General features: G+C 58.1%; 1 protein-coding gene across 1 annotated transcript in view; it reads left to right on the top strand.

The window, feature by feature from the left end:
• KMT2D (lysine methyltransferase 2D) overlaps positions 1-20,103 on the top strand; it is a 39,206-nt gene that overhangs the window by 14,589 nt on the left and 4,514 nt on the right. The window contains exons 20-51 of the mRNA XM_038577526.1: positions 356-577; positions 808-927; positions 1,017-1,121; positions 1,351-1,481; positions 1,563-1,710; positions 1,908-1,973; positions 2,152-2,262; positions 2,440-2,577; positions 2,683-2,767; positions 2,981-3,222; positions 3,320-3,393; positions 3,600-3,650; positions 3,776-5,587; positions 5,705-5,887; positions 5,963-6,099; positions 6,321-8,215; positions 9,616-9,739; positions 9,889-9,973; positions 10,077-10,143; positions 10,257-10,489; positions 10,589-13,450; positions 13,586-13,726; positions 13,850-14,017; positions 14,174-14,333; positions 14,952-15,027; positions 15,198-15,373; positions 15,471-15,601; positions 16,254-16,386; positions 16,465-16,592; positions 16,741-17,881; positions 18,727-18,863; positions 18,958-19,088. Coding sequence (XP_038433454.1) covers positions 356-577; positions 808-927; positions 1,017-1,121; positions 1,351-1,481; positions 1,563-1,710; positions 1,908-1,973; positions 2,152-2,262; positions 2,440-2,577; positions 2,683-2,767; positions 2,981-3,222; positions 3,320-3,393; positions 3,600-3,650; positions 3,776-5,587; positions 5,705-5,887; positions 5,963-6,099; positions 6,321-8,215; positions 9,616-9,739; positions 9,889-9,973; positions 10,077-10,143; positions 10,257-10,489; positions 10,589-13,450; positions 13,586-13,726; positions 13,850-14,017; positions 14,174-14,333; positions 14,952-15,027; positions 15,198-15,373; positions 15,471-15,601; positions 16,254-16,386; positions 16,465-16,592; positions 16,741-17,881; positions 18,727-18,863; positions 18,958-19,088 — 11,413 coding nt within the window. The remainder of the gene's footprint in view (positions 1-355; positions 578-807; positions 928-1,016; positions 1,122-1,350; positions 1,482-1,562; positions 1,711-1,907; positions 1,974-2,151; positions 2,263-2,439; positions 2,578-2,682; positions 2,768-2,980; positions 3,223-3,319; positions 3,394-3,599; positions 3,651-3,775; positions 5,588-5,704; positions 5,888-5,962; positions 6,100-6,320; positions 8,216-9,615; positions 9,740-9,888; positions 9,974-10,076; positions 10,144-10,256; positions 10,490-10,588; positions 13,451-13,585; positions 13,727-13,849; positions 14,018-14,173; positions 14,334-14,951; positions 15,028-15,197; positions 15,374-15,470; positions 15,602-16,253; positions 16,387-16,464; positions 16,593-16,740; positions 17,882-18,726; positions 18,864-18,957; positions 19,089-20,103) is intronic.

The following is a 20,103-nucleotide window of genomic DNA, read 5'->3' as shown; positions in this document are numbered from 1 at the left end:
CCATTGCCTCCTCCAGCAGCATGTGGGCCCTGCTCCTGGCATCTGGGACACTGTTTGGTGGCATTCGGCAGGCCCAGGCAGCTAGAGAGTATATTTGGTGAGCTAGTGTTAGTCATGAGCAAAGTCAGGCTTCTGTAGTAGCCGTCTCCATGAACCCCTCCGGGTCACTGAAAGAGAACTCAGGCCTCAGATAGCACCTGTCAGTGGCCTGTCCTTTCCAACCCTCATGCGCCAGTGTTCACTTTGATCTGTCTTTTGCTGGTTTTGTCCCAGCTGGGGACTTAGGCTGAAACTTAGAGTTCTGGTTTCTCTGGGGCCTCCATCCAGGGGTTACATGCTCTTCCCCTTTGTGCAGAGCCTCAATACTTTCGCTTCGAGGGCGTGTGGCTGACAGAAACGGGCATGGCTGTGCTGCGTAACCTTACCATGTCACCCCTGCACAAGCGGCGCCAGCGGCGAGGACGGCTTGGCCTCCCAGGCGAGGCAGGGCTGGAGGGTTCTGAGCCCTCAGATGCCCTTGGTCCTGATGACAAGAAGGATGGGGACCTGGACACTGATGAGCTGCTCAAGGGTGAAGGTCAGGCGGGGGAATCTCAGGAAGTGCCCATGTAGTGGGAGGGTGTCAGTGAGAGTAGGGCATTGGTTGGGGCAGCATTGCCTCTCCCAGTCCCCCTGGAGCCACTGTTGGTCTTGCCACATGGCTTTGTAGCAAGGCACTGGGCACTCTGTTCTTGGGTGGCTGGATGACAAGGTTAAAAGGGCCCATGTCTCTGATCTTTCTCCCTCTCTCTCTGTGCCCGTACACAGGTGGCGTGGAGCACATGGAATGTGAAATGAAACTGGAGGGCCCTGTCAGCCCTGACGTGGAGCCTGGCAGAGAGGAAACTGAGGAAAGCAAGAAACGCAAACGCAAACCCTATCGGCCTGGTGAGGCCCTGGGATGGGGAGGTGTGTGGCAAGGGATAGCTTACCAGGCCCCCCAGCGGCTTCTCAGTCTCGGCTCTGCCTCCTCGTAGGCATCGGTGGTTTCATGGTGCGACAGCGGAAATCCCACACACGTGTGAAAAAGGGGCCTGCTGCACAGGCGGAGGTGTTGAGTGGGGATGGGCAGCCCGACGAGGGTGAGACGGGTGAGGGCTCCAGTGGGGCCTGGGAGAAGGTGGGGATCACAGGAACTGTGGGGCACTGCCAGGGAGGCCCGGGAGGTGAGGGCTCACTTGTACGGCCAAGAGGGTGGTGGACCCAACTGGCATTGGGGAGAAAGCAGCCCAAAAGCCTCCCTCAGGTGCGTTGGGAGCAGCATGCCTGGTGTTCCCTGAGAGGGGCTGACATCTCCCCTTCTGTCCCCAGTGATGCCTGTGGACCTGCCTGTTGAGGGCCCTGTGGACCAGAGCTTAGCTGATGGGGATGAGAAAAAGAAGCAGCAGAGGCGAGGGCGCAAGAAGAGCAAACTGGAAGACATGTTTCCTGCTTATTTGCAGGTGGGTCTTAGGCTCTGTGGGGTGAGGGAAGGCCTGCCCTGCAGAGCATGAAGAAGCCCAGTTCTCCTCCTCCTCCCTCAGGAAGCCTTCTTTGGGAAGGAGCTGTTGGACCTGAGCCGGAAGGCCCTTTTTGCAGTTGGGATGGGCCGGCCAACTTTTGGCCTAGGAACCCCAAAAGCCAAAGGGGATGGAGGCTCAGATAGGAAGGAGCTCCCCACCTCACAGAAAGGTCAGTCATGTCGGGGTGAGGTGATATGAAGGGATCCAACCTCCCTGTGCTTAGGAGCTGGTGGGGGGATTTGGTAGGGAACAGGCTCGTCTCCTGGAATTGAGGGTGGGCCAAGTCCCTGGCCTGTGGAGCTGGGGACCCATTCTGGGCATGAAGCGTAGGGCATCTCTGACTGGAGCGGGGACTGTTGCTCATAGGAGATGATGGTCCGGATGTTGCAGATGAAGAATCCCGTGGCCCTGAGGGCAAGGCTGATACACCAGGTGAGGGCTGCTGGGAAGAACGCGTCTCCTGTCTTGGTTTTGCCTGTCAACATGTTTTGCCCCTGAGCACAATCCGGGTTGGGGGCTGAAAACTGTTTCATGCTCTCTGTGGTTCAGGGTGGCCAGTGTGGTGCCTCTACGCTGTCTGTGGCTGACAGGTGTCTCCTTGCAATTGCAGGACCTGAGGATGGAGGTGTGAAGGCATCCCCAGTGCCCAGTGACCCCGAGAAGCCTGGCACTCCGGGTGAAGGGATGCTTAGCTCTGACTTAGATAGGATTCCCACGGAAGGTGAGGCTATGGCCCACACTCCTTCGGGTATAAGCATCCTCTGTGGGAGAAGAAGGTCCTACTTGTGGGACTACCATCTGCACAGCTGCTTTGATGGGGAGTCCCGGGCACCTTTCCTGGGGTGTCCCCTCAAATTCCCAGTCTTCCTCAGCGGCATCCTTCATCAACCCCCCACAGAACTGCCCAAGATGGAATCCAAGGACCTGCAGCAGCTCTTCAAGGATGTTCTGGGTTCTGAACGAGAGCAGCACCTGGGTTGCGGAACCCCCGGCCCAGATGGCAGCCGTACACCGCTGCAGAGGCCCTTTCTCCAAGGTGACGTGGCTGGGAGTGGTGTGAAGACTGGGTGGCCAGGTTTGTCCAGGCTTGCCCCCAGGAGGGGTGTCTTGCCCCCTTTCTCTGATCCTCCGCCTCTTGTAGGTGGACTCCCTTTGGGCAATCTCCCCTCCAGCAGCCCAATGGACTCCTACCCAGGCCTCTGCCAGTCCCCATTTCTGGATTCTAGGTTGGTATCTATGCCTAACTTCTGTGGGCAGTCCCTATTGTCCCTTCCCTCCCACTGGGGCCGTGCCAAAGGAGGGGACCTTGGACTCCTGGGTGCTGCTGTAGCAACACTTCCCCCCTGCTCCTTAGTTAGTGACCTGGGGGCTCCAGGCAGTCTGTCTGGGGTGGGGCTTGGCATCCCTGCCCTCTGTGACTCTCTGCCCCTGCGCCCCAGGGAGCGCGGGGGCTTCTTTAGCCCGGAACCCGGTGAGCCAGACAGCCCCTGGACAGGCTCGGGGGGCACCACGCCCTCCACCCCCACCACCCCCACCACGGAGGGTGAGGGCGACGGGCTCTCCTATAACCAGCGGAGCCTTCAGCGCTGGGAGAAGGATGAGGAGTTGGGCCAGCTCTCCACCATCTCGCCTGTGCTCTATGCCAACATTAACTTTCCCAATCTCAAGCAGGATTACCCAGGTACCCATAGGACGGGGGCAAGGGCAACAGCCTGGTAATGTGGTGGCACAGGGTTTGCATGCCAGGTCTCCTCTAATGACATGCTTTTGCCCTCCAGACTGGTCTAGCCGTTGCAAACAAATCATGAAGCTCTGGAGAAAAGTTCCAGCTGCTGACAAAGCCCCCTACCTGGTGAGATGGCAGGGAGCCTGTGTCTGGGTGGAAACTGGGGCTTGAGGATGTCTTTGGGAAATTCACCTCAGTTCTTTCCATTTCCCACTCCTAAAGCGACTGGGCCAGAAGGGATCTGCTCCTGGGTAGGGAGTGAGTGACATGAGGGATGGGGGCTGGGCACGAAACTGAGTCGTAGGCCTAAGGCTGTGTCCTGTATTCCTCAGCAAAAGGCCAAAGATAACCGGGCGGCTCACCGCATCAACAAGGTGCAAAAGGTGAGTGGGGGCCAGGCCGGGCCATGCCACCCAAATCCTGTAGCCTGGGGGCCTCTCTGAGGGTATGGGGGACATAGGGCCTGCCACAGCAGCCTGACTGCTCTATGCCTGGTCTCCCCCTATAGCAGGCTGAGAGCCAGATCAACAAGCAGACCAAGGTGGGCGACATGGCCCGTAAGACTGACCGACCAGCCCTACATCTCCGCATTCCCCCCCAGCCAGGGGCACTGGGCAGTCCGCCCCCTGCTGCTGCCCCCACCATTTTCATTGGCAGCCCCACAACCCCCGCCGGCTTGTCTACCTCTGCGGACGGGTTCCTGAAGCCGCCAGTGGGCACAGTGCCCGGCCCCGACTCGCCCGGTGAGCTCTTCCTCAAGCTCCCACCCCAGGTGCCCGCCCAAGTGCCTTCGCAGGACCCCTTTGGACTGGCCCCCGCCTACGCTCTGGAGCCTCGCTTCCCCACGGCACCACCTACCTATCCTCCCTATCCTAGTCCGACTGGGGCCCCCGCGCCGCCTCTGACGCTGGGCGCCTCATCTCGTCCTGGGACTGGCCAGCCAGGGGAATTCCACACTACCCCACCTGGCACCCCCCGACACCAGCCCTCCACACCTGACCCCTTTCTCAAACCCCGCTGCCCCTCACTGGACAACCTGGCTGTGCCTGAGAGCCCAGGGATAGGGGGAGGCAAGGCTGCCGAACCCCTGCTGTCACCCCCACCTTTTGGCGAGTCTCGGAAGGCCCTAGAGGTGAAGAAGGAAGAGCTTGGGGCATCCTCTCCGAGCTACGGGCCCCCAAACCTAGGCTTTGTTGACTCACCTTCCTCAGGCCCCCACCTGGGCAGCCTGGAGTTAAAGGCACCCGATGTCTTCAAAGCCCCCCTGACCCCTCGGGCATCTCAGGTAGAGCCCCAGAGCCCGGGCTTGGGCCTAAGGCCCCAGGAGCCACCTCCTGCCCAGGCTTTGGCCCCTTCTTCCCCCAGCCACTCGGACATCTTTCGCCCTGGCCCTTACCCTGATCCCTATGCCCAGCCGCCATTGACCCCTCGGCCCCAACCCCCACCTCCTGAGAGCTGCTGTGCCCTGCCTCCTCGCTCATTGCCCTCAGACCCTTTCTCCCGAGTGCCCGCGAGTCCCCAGTCCCAGTCCAGCTCCCAGTCTCCGTTAACACCCCGTCCTTTGTCTGCCGAGGCTTTTTGCCCATCCCCTGTTACCCCTCGCTTCCAGTCCCCTGACCCCTATTCCCGTCCTCCCTCACGCCCTCAGTCCCGTGACCCATTTGCCCCCTTGCATAAGCCACCCCGACCCCAGCCCCCTGAAGTTGCCTTCAAGGCTGGGCCTCTAGCCCACACTCCACTGGGGGCTGGCGGCTTCCCAGCAGCCCTGCCCTCAGGGCCAACAGGTGAGCTCCATGCTAAGGTCCCAAGTGGACAGCCCCCAAATTTCGCCCGGTCCCCTGGGACGGGTGCTTTTGTGGGCACCCCCTCTCCCATGCGTTTCACTTTCCCTCAGGCGGTAGGGGAGCCTTCCCTAAAGCCCCCTGTCCCTCAGCCTGGTCTCCCTCCACCCCATGGGATCAACAGCCATTTTGGGCCTGGCCCTACCTTGGGCAAGCCTCAAAGCACAAACTACGCAGTAGCCACAGGGAATTTCCACCCATCGGGCAGCCCCCTGGGATCCAGCAGCGGGTCCACAGGAGAGGGCTTTGGGCTGTCCCCGCTACGCCCCCCGTCAGTCCTACCCACACCTGCACCCGATGGATCCCTCCCCTACCTGTCCCATGGAGCCTCACAGCGGGCAGGCATCACCTCTCCGGTCGATAAGCGAGAAGACCCAGGGGCTGGAATGGGCGGCTCTTTGGTGGCACCTGAACTTCCAGGTACCCAGGACCCAAGCCTGTCCAGTCTCAGCCAAACAGAACTGGAGAAGCAGCGCCAGGTGGGTAGACATCCTGGAGCAAACCTCCCCCACCCCCCACAATACCTTTACTGTCTCTGTGCCAGCCCCGTGGTTAGAGTAGAATGGACTTACTCCACTTTTCTGTTCTCTGCACAGCGCCAGCGACTCCGGGAGTTGCTGATTCGGCAGCAGATCCAGCGCAACACCCTGCGGCAGGAGAAGGAGACAGCTGCAGCAGCTGCAGGAGCTGTGGGGCCCCCGGGCAGCTGGGGTGCTGAGCCCAGCAGCCCTGCCTTTGAGCAGCTGAGTCGAGGCCAGACCCCCTTCGCCGGGACCCAGGTAGGTAGAGTGGCAAGGGGTGAGGGGCTCAGGGTCCTGAAGATGGCCCCCCTCATCTATCTCTGTCTCTCCTAGGACAAGAGTAGCCTTGTGGGGCTGCCCCCAAGCAAGTTGGGGGGCCCCATCCTGGGGCCAGGGGCTTTTCCTGGTGATGACCGACTCTCCCGGCCACCTCCACCAGCCACCCCTTCTTCTCTGGATGTGAATAGCCGGTGAGGCTCCAAGGGGTTCCCTTGGAGTAAAGCAAGGGAACAGACCTCCCCACCTGTGTGTGCTCCCCCTGGTTTTCCCATGGCTGATCCTTGTCCCCGTGTCACTTAACTCTTCCCCATTCCCTCTGACTGCAGCAACTCCATCCTTCCCTGCTGCCCTAAGCCTATTTTCTAGCTCTCCATCCTGATTTCGTCGTACTGACTATTGCATGTTTTTCCAGGCAACTGGTGGGAGGCTCCCAAGCCTTCTATCAGCGAGCGCCCTACCCTGGGTCCCTGCCCTTACAGCAGCAGCAGCAGCAGCAGCAACTGTGGCAGCAGCAGCAGCAGCAACAGCAGCAGGCAACGGCAGCCACTTCCATGCGACTTGCCATGTCTACTCGCTTTCCGTCAACTCCTGGGCCTGAACTGGGCCGCCCAGCCCTGGGTTCCCCCTTGGCGGGACTTCCCACTCGCCTGCCTGGCCCCGGAGAGCCAGTGCCTGGTCCAGCTGGTCCTGCCCAGTTCATTGAGTTGCGGCACAATGTCCAGAAGGGACTAGGACCTGGGGGGGCTCCATTTCCTGGTCAGGGCCCCCCTCAGAGACCCCGTTTTTACCCAGTAAGTGAGGACTCCCACCGAATGGCTCCTGAAGGGCTTCGAGGCCTCGCGGTATCAGGCCTTCCCCCACAGAAACCCTCAGCACCCCCGGCCCCTGAATTGAACAACAGCGTCCATCCAATACCCCACACCAAAGGTCCCTCCCTGCCCACCAGCTTGGAGCTGGTTAGCCGGCCCCCCTCAAGCACTGAGCTTGGCCGTCCTCCTCCTCTGGCCCTGGAAGCTGGGAAGTTACCCTGCGAGGATCCTGAGCTGGACGATGAGTTTGATGCCCACAAGGCCCTAGAGGATGATGAGGAGCTTGCTCACCTAGGCCTGGGTGTGGATGTGGCCAAGGGAGATGATGAGCTGGGCACCTTAGAAAACCTGGAGACCAATGATCCCCACCTGGATGACCTGCTCAACGGGGATGAGTTTGATCTACTGGCCTACACTGATCCTGAGCTGGACACTGGGGACAAAAAGGACATCTTCAATGAGCACCTAAGGCTGGTGGAATCGGCCAATGAAAAGGCAGAGCGGGAGGCCCTTCTGCGGGGGGTGGAGCCAGTATCCTTGGGCCCTGAGGAACGCCCTCCACCTGCTGCTGATGCCTCTGAGCCCCGTCTGGCATCAGTGCTTCCAGAGGTGAAGCCCAAGGTGGAGGAAGGTGGGCGCCACCCTTCCCCTTGCCAATTTGCCATTACCACCCCCAAGGTAGAGCCGGCACCTGCTACCACTTCCCTAAGCCTGGGGCTGAAGCCAGGTCAGAGCGTTATGGGCAGCCGGGACACCCGGATGGGCACAGGACCCTTTTCCAGCAGTGGGCACACAACTGAGAAGGGCCCCTTTGGGGCCACGGGAGGACCACCAGCTCACCTGTTGACCCCCAGCCCGCTGAGTGGCCCAGGAGGGTCCTCTCTGCTGGAAAAGTTTGAGCTGGAGAGTGAGGCCCTGACCTTGCCCGGTGGCCATACTGCATCTGGGGATGAGCTGGACAAGATGGAGAGCTCGCTGGTAGCCAGTGAGTTGCCCTTACTTATCGAGGACCTGTTGGAGCATGAGAAGAAGGAGCTCCAGAAGAAGCAGCAGCTTTCCGCACAGCTGCAGCCTGTTCAGCAGCAGCAGCAGCAGCAACAGCAACAACAGCAACATTCCTTGCTGTCTGCACCAGGCCCTGCCCAGGCCATGTCTTTGCCACACGAGGGCTCTTCTCCCAGTTTGTCTGGACCCCAACAGCAGCTTGCCCTAGGACTTGGAGGTTCGCGACAGCCAGGCTTGGCGCAACCACTGATGCCCACCCAGCCACCAGCACATGCCCTGCAGCAACGTCTGGCCCCATCCATGGCCATGGTATCCAATCAAGGGCATATGCTAAGTGGGCAGCATGGAGGGCAGGCAGGCTTGGTGCCCCAGCAGAGCTCCCAGCCAGTGCTGGCACAGAAGCCCATGGGTACCATGCCACCTTCTATGTGTATGAAACCTCAGCAGCTGGCCATGCAGCAGCAACTGGCTAACAGCTTCTTCCCGGATACAGGTAACTTCAGCCAGGGGCACTAGCTTAGTTATTTAGGGGTGATCACTGCTACCACCAAGTGGACACTAGTGCTATGGGACCTATAATCATCCCCAGCTAAGGGAAGTGGGATTCAAAGAGCATGGGCTAAATGCCATACTAGCAGTGCAGGCAGAAGTGTTGGAGCTTTTGTGAAGGGAGGAATAGCGCCTGGCATATAGCAGGCATTCAGATGTTGGAATGAATGGAATGAATGCATGAAGCCTGATTAGCAAAGGCTCTGGAGCCGAGGCGAGACCAGCAGATGGGGAGTTGGGAGAGAAGTGGTGCAGGACAAAGCAGTCCGGGTAGGGGCGAGGACTTGAGTGAGACTGCTGGTGGGAAGCCAGCGAGTACGTTTGGAGACAGCAGTGAAGTGGTTAGGCAGGAGTGGACTCTGTGTGGAGGGAGGTGAGTGGGTACTACCCTAATTTTGGACATGGAAGAAGTGGGGCCAGGTTAAGAAAGATCTTCAATTATAGTAGCATTTATTAAATTGTAATTTGCTAAGCAGCCTGCCATGCACTTTGTGCTCGTCATCTGATTGAATCACAAATTTATTAAATAGGTACTGCTGTTATCTTCAATTATAGAAAGGGAAGCAGGCTTGGAGGTTAAGTATCTTGCCCAGTTCATACAACTGACAGAGCTAGAGTTTGAATCCTGGCCTTCTGATCCTCTTACCTATTCTTTCAGAGTATGAGGAGAGGGAGTTTGGTTAGTCCTTTAAAAAATTGAGAGTTAACTTTTGTGAGCAGTAGAGAAATACACAATGTGCGAGATTTTAGGAAGATTTTAAGTTTTGGTTGGTTGCTTATTTCTCCTTTTTTACCCAGGACCCTGAGCAGGCAAGAAAGTGGGCTATAGGTGATGCATGTCGCGCCCAAAACAGCTCTGGCATCTAAGACTTTGGCACAGTGCCCACATCTTGGGTTCTTGGGCTGTACTAGTTGCCCTAAGAATATTTTCTTTGAAGAATGTTCTCTGGGTCATACAGTGTACTCATAGTCTGTGTCACATTTGATCCTCTCAGTAGTTCCATGAGATAGGCAGAGTAGGGAATCATGAGCTGTGTCAGATAGAGGAAGAAACTGAGGCTCAGAGAAGTCAAATGACAGTGATGTATTGGCCCCACGAATCCTTACTTAATATCTCTTCTTAGCGCTGTGCAAGTGAAAACAGGACCACGTTCCTATGAATTATAAAGCTGAGTCACCCAGGCTGCCTGGCTTCTAGTTCAGTGGTCTTTCTACCCTTATTTTGCCATTCCGTTGTCCTACTTGGTTCAGCGGAGGCCAAGGTGTTGGGTGTTGGAAGGCACAGCAGACATAGAGGGGATTATTGACTCCAATGTCCAGCTTACCCGGCTCTCCCCTCTCCAGATCTGGACAAATTTGCGGCAGAAGATATCATTGATCCCATTGCAAAGGCCAAGATGGTGGCTTTGAAAGGCATCAAGAAGGTGATGGCTCAGGGCAGCATTGGAGTGGCACCTGGTATGAACAGGTAAGACTTGGGAGGTGGGGGGTGATCAGCTCTTTTCCTTTCCTAGTCCTTCCCCTCTCCTTCCTTGTCCCCCTCCCTACTTGTCCTACCTCTCTGCCTTTCAACTTTCTCCATGACCTACACATCCCCTTTGTTGTGGCGGACTCTAGGCAGCAAGTGTCCCTGCTAGCCCAGAGGCTCTCAGGGGGGCCCGGCAGTGATCTGCAGAACCATGTGGCAGCTGGAAGTGGCCAGGTAAGTGATCAGGTGGGATTAGGAACGTGTGTCCTCTCCAGTCAGGCCACGCTTAGGGCCTGCTATGGAACAATGACCCTTCAGCAAGTTTCTCTCACCACAGGAGCGGAGTGCTGGTGACCCCTCCCAGCCTCGTCCCAACCCGCCCACCTTTGCCCAGGGAGTGATCAGTGAGTATAGGGATGGGGAGGAGTGTGCAAGGGAGTGGCTGGGGGCAGATGGTTGAGGAAGAGGGATTCCGAGCTCCCTTTGGCAGGTCCCGACACCCTGTTTCTTTTCTCAGATGAGGCTGACCAGCGGCAGTATGAGGAATGGCTGTTTCATACCCAACAGCTCCTACAGATGCAGCTGAAGGTGCTAGAGGAGCAGATTGGTGTGCACCGCAAGTCTCGGAAGGCTCTGTGCGCCAAGCAGCGCACTGCCAAAAAGGCTGGTCGTGAGTTCCCGGAGGCTGATGCCGAGAAGCTCAAGCTGGTGACGGAGCAGCAGAGCAAGATCCAGAAACAGCTGGATCAGGTACGGAAAGCAGACTTCAGCCTGGCAACCAGGAGCCCAACAAGAGGGAGGGCACGGTTGGGCTGGCTCCAGGCTGACTTCCCAATTCTCCTGTGCTAGGTCCGGAAGCAGCAGAAGGAGCACACCAATCTCATGGCAGAGTATCGGAATAAGCAGCAGCAGCAGCAGCAGCAGCAACAACAGCAGCAGCAGCAACACTCAGCTGTGCTGGCCCTTAGCCCTTCCCAGAGTCCCCGGCTACTCACCAAGCTCCCTGGTCAGCTGCTCCCGGGCCATGGGCTGCAGCCACCACAGGGGCCTCCGGGTGGGCAAGCTACAGGTCTTCGCCTGCCCCCAGGAGGCATGACACTCCCTGGACAGCCTGGTGGCCCTTTCCTCAACACCTCCCTGGCACAACAGCAGCAACAGCAACACTCTGGTGGAGCTGGGGCCTTGGGGGGCCCCTCAGGGGGCTTTTTCCCAGGCAACCTGGCTCTTCGAGGCCTAGGACCCGATTCAAGACTTTTACAGGAAAGGCAGCTGCAGCTCCAGCAGCAGCGCATGCAACTAGCCCAGAAACTGCAACAGCAGCAGCAACAGCACCTCTTAGGACAGGTGGCAGTCCAGCAGCAACAGCAGCAGAGCCTGGGTGTACAGGCAAACCAGGCTCTGGGTCCCAAACCCCAGGGGCTTCTGCCTCCCAGCAGCCGTCAGGGCCTCTTGGTCCAACAGCTGTCCCCACAACCACCCCAGGGGCCCCAGGGCATGCTGGGCCCTGCCCAGGTAGCAGTGTTGCAGCAACAGCAGCAGCAGCAACACCCTGGAGCCTTGGGCCCCCAGGGTCCTCACAGACAGGTGCTTCTGACCCAGTCCCGGGTGCTGAGTTCCCCCCAGCTGGCACAGCAGGGTCAGGGCCTCATGGGACACCGGCTGGTCACAGCCCAGCAGCAGCAGCAGCAGCAACAGCAGCAACAGCAGCAACAGCACCAACAGCAGGGATCCATGGCAGGCCTTTCCCATCTGCAGCAGGGCCTGATGCCACACGGCGGGCAGCCCAAACTCAGCACTCAGCCCATGGCCGCCTTGCAGCAGCAGCAGCTCCAGCAGCAGCAGCAGCAGCAGCAGCAGCAGCAGCTCCAACAGCAACAGCAGCAGCAGCAGCAACTCCAACAGCAACAGCAGCAGCAGCTCCAACAGCAACAGCAGCAGCAACTGCAACAGCAGCAATTACAGCAGCAGCAGCAGTTTCAGCAGCAGCAGCAGCAACTACAGCAACAGCAGCAGCAGCAATTTCAGCAGCAGCAGCAACAGCAGCAGCAGCAGCAGCAACAGCAGCAACAGCAGATGGGCCTCTTGAACCAGAGTCGAACTTTACTGTCTCCACAGCAGCAGCAGCCGCAGCAGCCACAGCAGCAGGTGCCCCTTGGCCCCGGCATGCCCGCCAAGCCCTCACAACACTTTTCTAGCCCTGGAGCCCTGGGTACCACTGTCCTGCTGACAGGCAAGGAGCAGAGCATGGTAGAGACAGCTCTTCCTCCAGAGGCCACGGAGGGGCCATCCACACATCAGGGGGCACCGCTAGCCCTAGGGACTGTTCCTGAGTCGGCAGCCACTGAACCTGGGGAGGTGAAGCCCTCACTCTCCGGGGACTCACAGCTCCTGCTTGTCCAGCCGCAGACCCAGCCACAACCCAGCTCTGCGCAGCTGCAGCCACCTCTGAGGCTCCCGGGGCCACAGCAGCAGCAAGTTAACTTGCTCCACACAGCCACTGTGGGAAGCCATGGGCAAGCAGGCAGCGGCTCATCCTCGGAGGCCTCACCCATGCCCCACCTGCTGGCCCAATCCTCTGTTCCTTTAGGGGAGCAGCCTGGGACCATGACCCAGAACCTTCTGGGCTCCCAACAGCCCCTTGGACTAGAGCGGCCGGTGCAGAATAATGCCGGGCCGCAGCCTGCCAAAGCAGGATCTGTCCCCCAGTCTGGACCGGGCCTGCCTGGGCCTGGAGTCATGCCGACAGTGGGTCAGCTTCGAGCGCAGCTCCAAGGAGTCCTGGCCAAAAACCCCCAGTTGCGGCACTTGAGCCCGCAGCAGCAGCAGCAGCTACAGGCACTCCTCATGCAGCGGCAACTGCAGCAGAGTCAGGCAGTGCGCCAGGCCCCACCCTACCAGGAACCCGGAGCCCAGCCCTCTCCCCTCCAGGGCCTCCTGGGCCGCCAGCCCCAACTTGGGGGCTTCCCTGGATCCCAAACAGGCCCCCTCCAGGAGCTAGGGGTGGGGCTTCGACCTCAGGGCCCACCCCGGCTCCCCGCCCCACAAGGAGCCTTAGCCACAGGACCGGTCCTCGGCCCTGTCCATCCCACTCCTCCACCATCCAGCCCCCAAGAGCCAAAGAGACCTTCCTCACAGCCCCCCGGAGCCAGCCCCCTGGTCCCATCCCAGCTCCCTTCTGAGGCCCAGCTCCCTCCCACCCAGCCAGGGACCCCAAAACCCCAGGGGCCATCCTTGGAGCTGCCTCCTGGGAGGGTCTCACCTGCTGCTGCCCAGCTTGCGGATACGTTCTTCGGCAAGGGGCTGGGACCTTGGGACCCTCCAGACAGCCTAGTAGAAGCCCAGAAGCCAGAGCAGAGCAGCCTGGTACCTGGGCATCTGGAGCAGGTGAATGGGCAGGCAGTGCCTGAGCCACCCCATCTCAGCATCAAGCAGGAGCCTCGGGAAGAGCCATGTGCCCTGGGAGCCCAGGCGGTGAAGAGGGAGGCCAACGGGGAGCCAATAGGGGCACCAGGTACCAGCAACCACCTCCTGCTGGCAGGCCCCCGTTCAGAGGCCGGGCATCTGCTCTTGCAGAAGCTTCTACGGGCAAAGAATGTGCAACTCAGCACTGGGCGGGGGCCCGAGGGGCTGCGAGCTGAGATCAACGGGCACATTGACAGCAAGCTGGCTGGGCTGGAGCAGAAACTACAGGGTACCCCCAGCAACAAGGAGGTGAGTGCTCTAGATAGATTGAGCAGATAGAGTGGGGACTGCAACCCGGGGCAGCGTGAGCAGGTCTGGTTCACCCAGGAGAGGTGAGGGCTCTGAGGAAGACAGTAGCCTTCACTGTGGGTTTATCCGGCTTAGGATACAGCAGCAAGGAAGCCTGTGACACCGAAGCCCAAGCGGGTACAGAAGGCAAGCGACAGGTTGGTGAGCTCCCGAAAGAAGCTGCGGAAGGAGGACGGGGTCAGGGCCAGCGAGGCCTTGCTGAAACAGCTGAAACAGGTGACCCCCAGGAGCCAGCCCCCTGGTCCCATCCCAGGATAGGGGGCACCCTGGCCCCCAGCTGTGCAGTGGCAGAGATGTACACGCTGCAGGTGTCCAACCTTGTCGTCTTGCCCCTCCTAGGAGCTGTCCCTGCTGCCCCTAACGGAGCCTACCATCACCGCCAATTTTAGCCTCTTTGCTCCCTTCGGCAGTGGCTGCCCAGTCAACGGGCAGTGCCAGCTGAGGGGGGCCTTTGGAAGTGGGGCACTGCCCACTGGCCCTGACTACTATTCCCAGCTGCTTACCAAGGTCAGAAAAACGGCAATACCTTTGGGGGATGACAAGGTTCTTGGGGAGGTGGAGGTGGGAGTGAGAAAAGAGGAAATCGCTGATGTCGTGCGGGGCCAGGAGATTACGTCATTCTCCCTCTGCCATCTTGCACACAACACCCCACCCCACCCCCAGAATAACCTGAGTAACCCGCCGACACCACCCTCGTCGCTGCCCCCCACCCCACCCCCATCGGTGCAGCAGAAGATGGTGAATGGCGTCACTCCATCCGAAGAGCTGGGGGAGCACCCCAAGGATGCTGCCTCTGCCCGGGATACTGAAGGGACGCTGAGGGGTAAGTCAGGAGCAGAGTGGGCCTCTCCTTCTCCGGTGGGACTTGGTGGCCGGGGCAGTGTGCCCTCTCGTAGGGTTTGAGACAGGAATGATTGCACGTTGTCCTGTGTGTGCGCGTGACCATGTACCTGAAATAAGGAAGGGCCTTCTCAGTGCTGATTTGTTGGAAATAAGGAGTCCAGAGCACACGCAACCGAGGAGGCGGTTGGCAGGAAGAGTGTTGATGAGGCCTTTGTCTATGAGGTGCAGCCTTGCTTTAGTGGGTATAGAACTAAAATCTAGATTTGAATTCTCCAATTCCTATATTCATTTAGCTGTTAGCACGGCTAAGTAACATGAACGACTTGTGTGGGCCCCGATTTCCTTACTGTAAATAGGTCTTATAATATTCCTCTGCTGGAGTTGTTAAAGGCTGATAAACAAAGCCCAGTGCCTGGCACATAGGAAAGGCTCGATAAATACAGCTCACCTGCCCGAGACTGGTATGTAGGTGGGTGGGCAGGCAGCAGTCATGAGAGCTAAGTTAGATCTTACACTAGTTAGGCCTGAAATATGGGGGAGAAGGCCCCATCAGCTCTGGCCACCAGCCTGACTTTTCTTCTCCCTTCCTACCCTTCAGATGCTTCAGAGGTGAAGAGTCTAGACCTGCTGGCCGCCTTGCCTACACCCCCTCACAATCAGACTGAGGATGTCAGGTGGGGGTGGCTGCAAATGGGGATAAAGAATGGGATGGGGGGCAGGGTGCCTCACTTTTTCTTTTGGCCAATGGCAGATTTCAGATAAGGCTATGACATCTACTAATTTCTAGATTCGGGAGAGGGAGTCCGAAGGGCTGTACCAACAAATGTCTCTTTTTGGCCCCTAGGATGGAAAGTGACGAGGACAGCGATTCTCCTGATAGCATTGTGCCAGCTTCGTCCCCCGAAAGCATCCTAGGGGAGGAGGCACCTCGTTTCCCTCAGCTGGGCTCAGGCCGGTGGGAGCAGGAAGACCGGGCTCTCTCCCCTGTTATCCCCATAATTCCTCGGGCCAGTATCCCAGGTAGAGGCTGCTCTGAGCAGGAGCCTGGTGTGGCTGGGTTGTCAGGGCCCAGGGGAGAGAGGCAGCTGGAGCCTACACAGGTCCCTCTCTCGTTCAGTCTTCCCAGATACCAAACCTTATGGGGCCCTGGACCTGGAGACCTCTGGAAAGCTGCCTGCCACAACTTGGGAAAAGGGCAAAGGAAGTGAGGTGTCGGTCATGCTGACGGTCTCTGCTGCTGCGGCCAAGGTGTGTCCTGGGGGTACCTTGGAGGCCAAAGGGACCCTGGTCAGAAGGCAGTCCCTGGAGCTTGTGTGGATAAATTCAGTCGCTCAGAACTGTGTACTAGGGCCTACTGTGCGTGAACGCCTGGGCTGGAGGCTGCAGGATTAGGGTAGATAAGGCAGGAGGGGTCGCCGCCCTCAAGGGGCTCACAGTCAAGTGATAGACCCAAGTCCGCAAATAAGGAGAGTGCACATAATGCGACATGCTGCAAGACAGCGTGTCCCCAGTCACGTTTGGTGGAACTCTGTTATTTTTTAATGTTGACAGGGTTTTGTGGTCAGAAAATTGGAAACCCCAGTTGAAACCACAAAACAAGTTTCTTTAGTACAAGACTCCTCAGATCCTGTAAATTGCTAATGTGTATCATGAGTCTCCGAGTTGTGAATATAGTGTGTGTCCGTCTGAAACTTGGTGGGCATGGGTCCCTTCTTGGGGAGCGCCCACTAATGACCACAGCAGTCTGGGAGAGGTGCTGTGAAAGAAATGTGTGAAAGGGCAGGACTGAGTGGCCGCTTGGGGAGTGCGGTTCTGGGTGTTCTTGTCCCCACCACACTGGTGGCAGCGCCCGCTCCACACTGCCGACATGGTCCTCCCGTCCCCTTCCCTGCCCTGGCAGAACCTGAATGGTGTGATGGTGGCAGTGGCAGAGCTGCTAAGCATGAAGATCCCCAACTCCTATGAGGTGCTGTTCCCAGAGAGCCCTGCCCGGGCAGGCATTGAGCCTAAGAAGGGGGAAGCTGAGGGCCCTGGTGAGTTTGGCAGGAAATCTCCTTGGGACCTGCAGGGAGTGATTCTGGTGGGAGGTTCTGACCCCTTCCTTCCTGCAGGAGGGAAAGAAAAGGGTCTGGGAGGCAAGAGCCCGGAAGCTGGCCCTGATTGGCTGAAACAGTTTGATGCAGTGTTGCCTGGCTATACCCTCAAGAGCCAGCTAGACATCCTGAGCCTCCTGAAACAGGTGGGTCTGGGGGAGAAAAGAGGGTGGGTGTCGCTAGGGCAAGAAGGCAGAGGGCTTCTGGGAGAGTGGAATGTGGATGAGAGGAGGGAGGCGGGCTAGTGGAGTGAGGAGCTGGCACTAACGATACCGGGCACATGCCCTCCCTTAGGAGAGCCCTGCCCCAGAGCCCCCCACCCAACACAGCTACACCTACAACGTCTCCAATCTGGATGTGCGACAGCTCTCGGCCCCACCTCCTGAGGAACCCTCCCCGCCCCCGTCCCCCTTGGCACCCTCTCCTGCCAGCCCCCCTGCTGAGCCCCTGGTTGAACTCCCGGCTGAACCCTCAGCTGAGCCACCAGTCCCATCGCCTCTGCCACTGGCCTCGTCCCCTGAGTCAGCCCGACCCAAGCCTCGAGCCCGGCCCCCTGAAGAAGGTGAAGATTCCCGGCCCCCTCGCCTCAAGAAGTGGAAAGGGGTGCGCTGGAAGCGGCTGCGGCTGCTGCTGACCATCCAGAAGGGCAGTGGGCGGCAGGAGGACGAGCGGGAAGTGGCGGAGTTTATGGAACAGCTCGGCACAGCCCTGCGACCCGACAAGGTGCCTCGTGATATGCGGCGCTGCTGCTTCTGTCATGAGGAGGGTGACGGGGCCACTGATGGGCCGGCGCGCCTGCTGAACCTGGACCTGGACCTGTGGGTGCACCTCAACTGTGCCCTGTGGTCCACAGAGGTGTACGAGACCCAGGGTGGGGCGCTGATGAACGTTGAGGTCGCCCTGCACCGAGGGCTGCTCACCAAGTGCTCCCTGTGCCAGCGCACCGGCGCCACCAGCAGCTGCAATCGAATGCGTTGCCCCAACGTCTACCATTTTGCCTGCGCCATCCGCGCCAAGTGCATGTTCTTCAAGGACAAGACCATGCTGTGTCCAATGCATAAGATCAAGGGGCCCTGTGAACAGGAGCTGAGCTCTTTTGCTGTCTTCCGGCGGGTCTACATTGAGCGGGATGAGGTGAAGCAAATCGCCAGCATCATCCAGCGGGGAGAGCGGCTACACATGTTCCGCGTGGGGGGCCTTGTGTTCCACGCCATCGGACAGCTGCTCCCTCATCAGATGGCTGACTTCCACAGTGCCACTGCCCTCTATCCCGTTGGCTATGAGGCCACGCGCATCTATTGGAGCCTCCGCACCAACAACCGCCGCTGCTGCTACCGCTGCTCCATCGGCGAGAACAACGGAAGGCCAGAGTTCGTCATCAAAGTCATGGAGCAGGGCCTGGAGGACCTGGTCTTCACGGATGCCTCCCCCCAGGGTGAGCACTGGGCCCTCAAAATGCTAATGTGTTAGTGGAAGGGATCCACAGGGTCCTTGTGAGGGATCTTCTTCCCCTGGCTTCGGGCAGGTGGGGGTTCTTTTAAAGATCCCCAGAGAAAGCATTTCAGCTTCTGTTAGTCACCCTAAATTCCCTTGTGATTGAAGATACTTTGCTTGTCTACTTCACGTATTTTAGCTCCTTTTCCTATCCTCAGTGGAACTAAAGAATACGATTCTGAGACCGCGTCAGCTGGATCACTCACCCTATTCCTAACCATGAGTTCCTTACGGTTGCTTTTCCCCCATCAAAATTCTTTTGCCCTGAGTTTTAGCGTTAAGGATAGAAATAAGTGAGCAAGGACTGTGTGCCACAAACTAAAGTAAGTGATTGACATAGGTTGTTTTGTCCGTGGCAGCCCTGTGAGGTAAGTACTCTTGTTTTGCCCAGTGTACACGTATAGAAAAAGAGCCTTCGAGAGATTGGAGTATTGGCATAAAGGCCCATGGCTGATACTAGAACCTGAACCCACATCTTCCCAACTCCAAAGCATGCCTGTTGCGGCTCTTGGTCAGGCACTGAGGCCTGTGATGGGTCTCCTGGGCCCTGGGGTCACCCGTCTCCTTGTTAGAGGGCTCTCTGCTGCCCCTACAGGGTACGAAGCCTTCTGGCATATTGAGGGAAAAGGGGACTGGGAGGCCAGCTCGGGGCCTTGAAGAACCACACAGCCTCATGGCGGGAGGTAGGCAGGCTCCAGAAAACAACCATGGCTCTGGCTCAGGGTCAGGCTGAGGTCAGGCAATAGAAGTTGCCTCTGAGGGCTACTCTCTTTCCTTGCTCCTTAGCTGTGTGGAACCGCATCATCGAGCCTGTGGCCGCCATGAGAAAAGAGGCCGACATGCTGCGGCTCTTCCCCGAGTACCTGAAGGGCGAGGAGCTCTTCGGGCTGACGGTGCACGCCGTGCTGCGCATAGCTGAATCAGTAAGGAGGGTGCTGGGGGCCACGTGGGCACCGGGAACTCTGGTTCCTGCCCCTGAAACTCTCAGGCTAAGGCAAGCACAACCTGTGTCCACAGCTGCCTGGAGTGGAGAGCTGTCAAAACTATTTATTCCGCTACGGACGCCACCCCCTGATGGAGCTGCCACTCATGATCAATCCCACTGGTTGTGCCCGATCGGAGCCTAAAATCCTCACACACTACAAACGGTGAGCTTGTGGGATGGGGGCCGTGGGATCCGGGAGTGGGGGTTGGTAGGAGCCCTCCGGCCGATTATGAAGGTCTAGGGGTTCACCCTAGGCCTCCTGATTAGAGGGGATGCAGGTGTCACTTAGGTTATCCCTTTCCTCTTCCTCCACCCTGCTCAGGTGTCCTGGGTTGACCTGGGGTCTGAGGCAGACTCATCTTGGGCCCCCTGGGAATGGCTGCTGGGGAGGTTCTGGGTAGACAGTGGTGAAATTTTATGAAGTTGATAAGGGAGCCAGTCACCTCCTTCCTCTCTTATTTTGCTTCCAGGGGGCCTGTGATTCTCCCAAACCTGAGACGCCCCATAAAGGCTAGGGTCACCTTCCCTTCCCCAGGCTGAGTTGGTGTCAAAAATAATTAGAAATATAATAGAAAAATAATAAAACCTTACGTTTGTATAGCACTTTATACTTTTTTTTTCAAAGCGTTTTCACATCCATTATCTCATTTGATCCTCACAACAACCTTATGAGGTAGGTAGGGCAGGTGGTATGACCCCCATTTTACAGCTGAGAAAACTGCAACCCAGAAAGGTTAAGTGACTAGACAAAGGTCACACAGCTGGGACCAGAACTTTACCTCTCAACTCGTGGTGCACTGCTCTTTCTGTGTGCCACAGTAGCCTGACTTTGGTCCCTGGGTAGAGGGAGGCACAATCCTTATAGCAGGGTTTTCTCGAAGGCCTCTTGTTGCCTCTTGGGCTGTCGTGGAGCGTCAGGCTCTACTACCCCAGTCATTCCTAGTCCTTGATGCTCTACAACAGTGGTTTTCAAACTGTGTGTGTTTCAGAAAGTCCTGGAACACATAAACTGAATAAGCAGAACTTGGCCCTCCCCGTGCAGAACTCCCCCTTCCCCAAATTGGATTCAACCGGAGGCATCCTCTTAACATCTACTTCATGTATTGGAATGCCAGTAACATTTTATTAAAGAAAAAAAAGATCTCTACTAAATAAAAAAGAATCAAAAACGTTTGAAA

This window comes from Canis lupus, chromosome 27 (assembly GCF_011100685.1).
Source record: "Canis lupus familiaris isolate Mischka breed German Shepherd chromosome 27, alternate assembly UU_Cfam_GSD_1.0, whole genome shotgun sequence".
NCBI classification, from domain to species: Eukaryota; Metazoa; Chordata; class Mammalia; order Carnivora; family Canidae; genus Canis; species Canis lupus.
The sequence above is the reverse complement of the archived record's forward strand: the minus strand, read 5'-3'. Positions and strand labels throughout refer to the sequence as shown.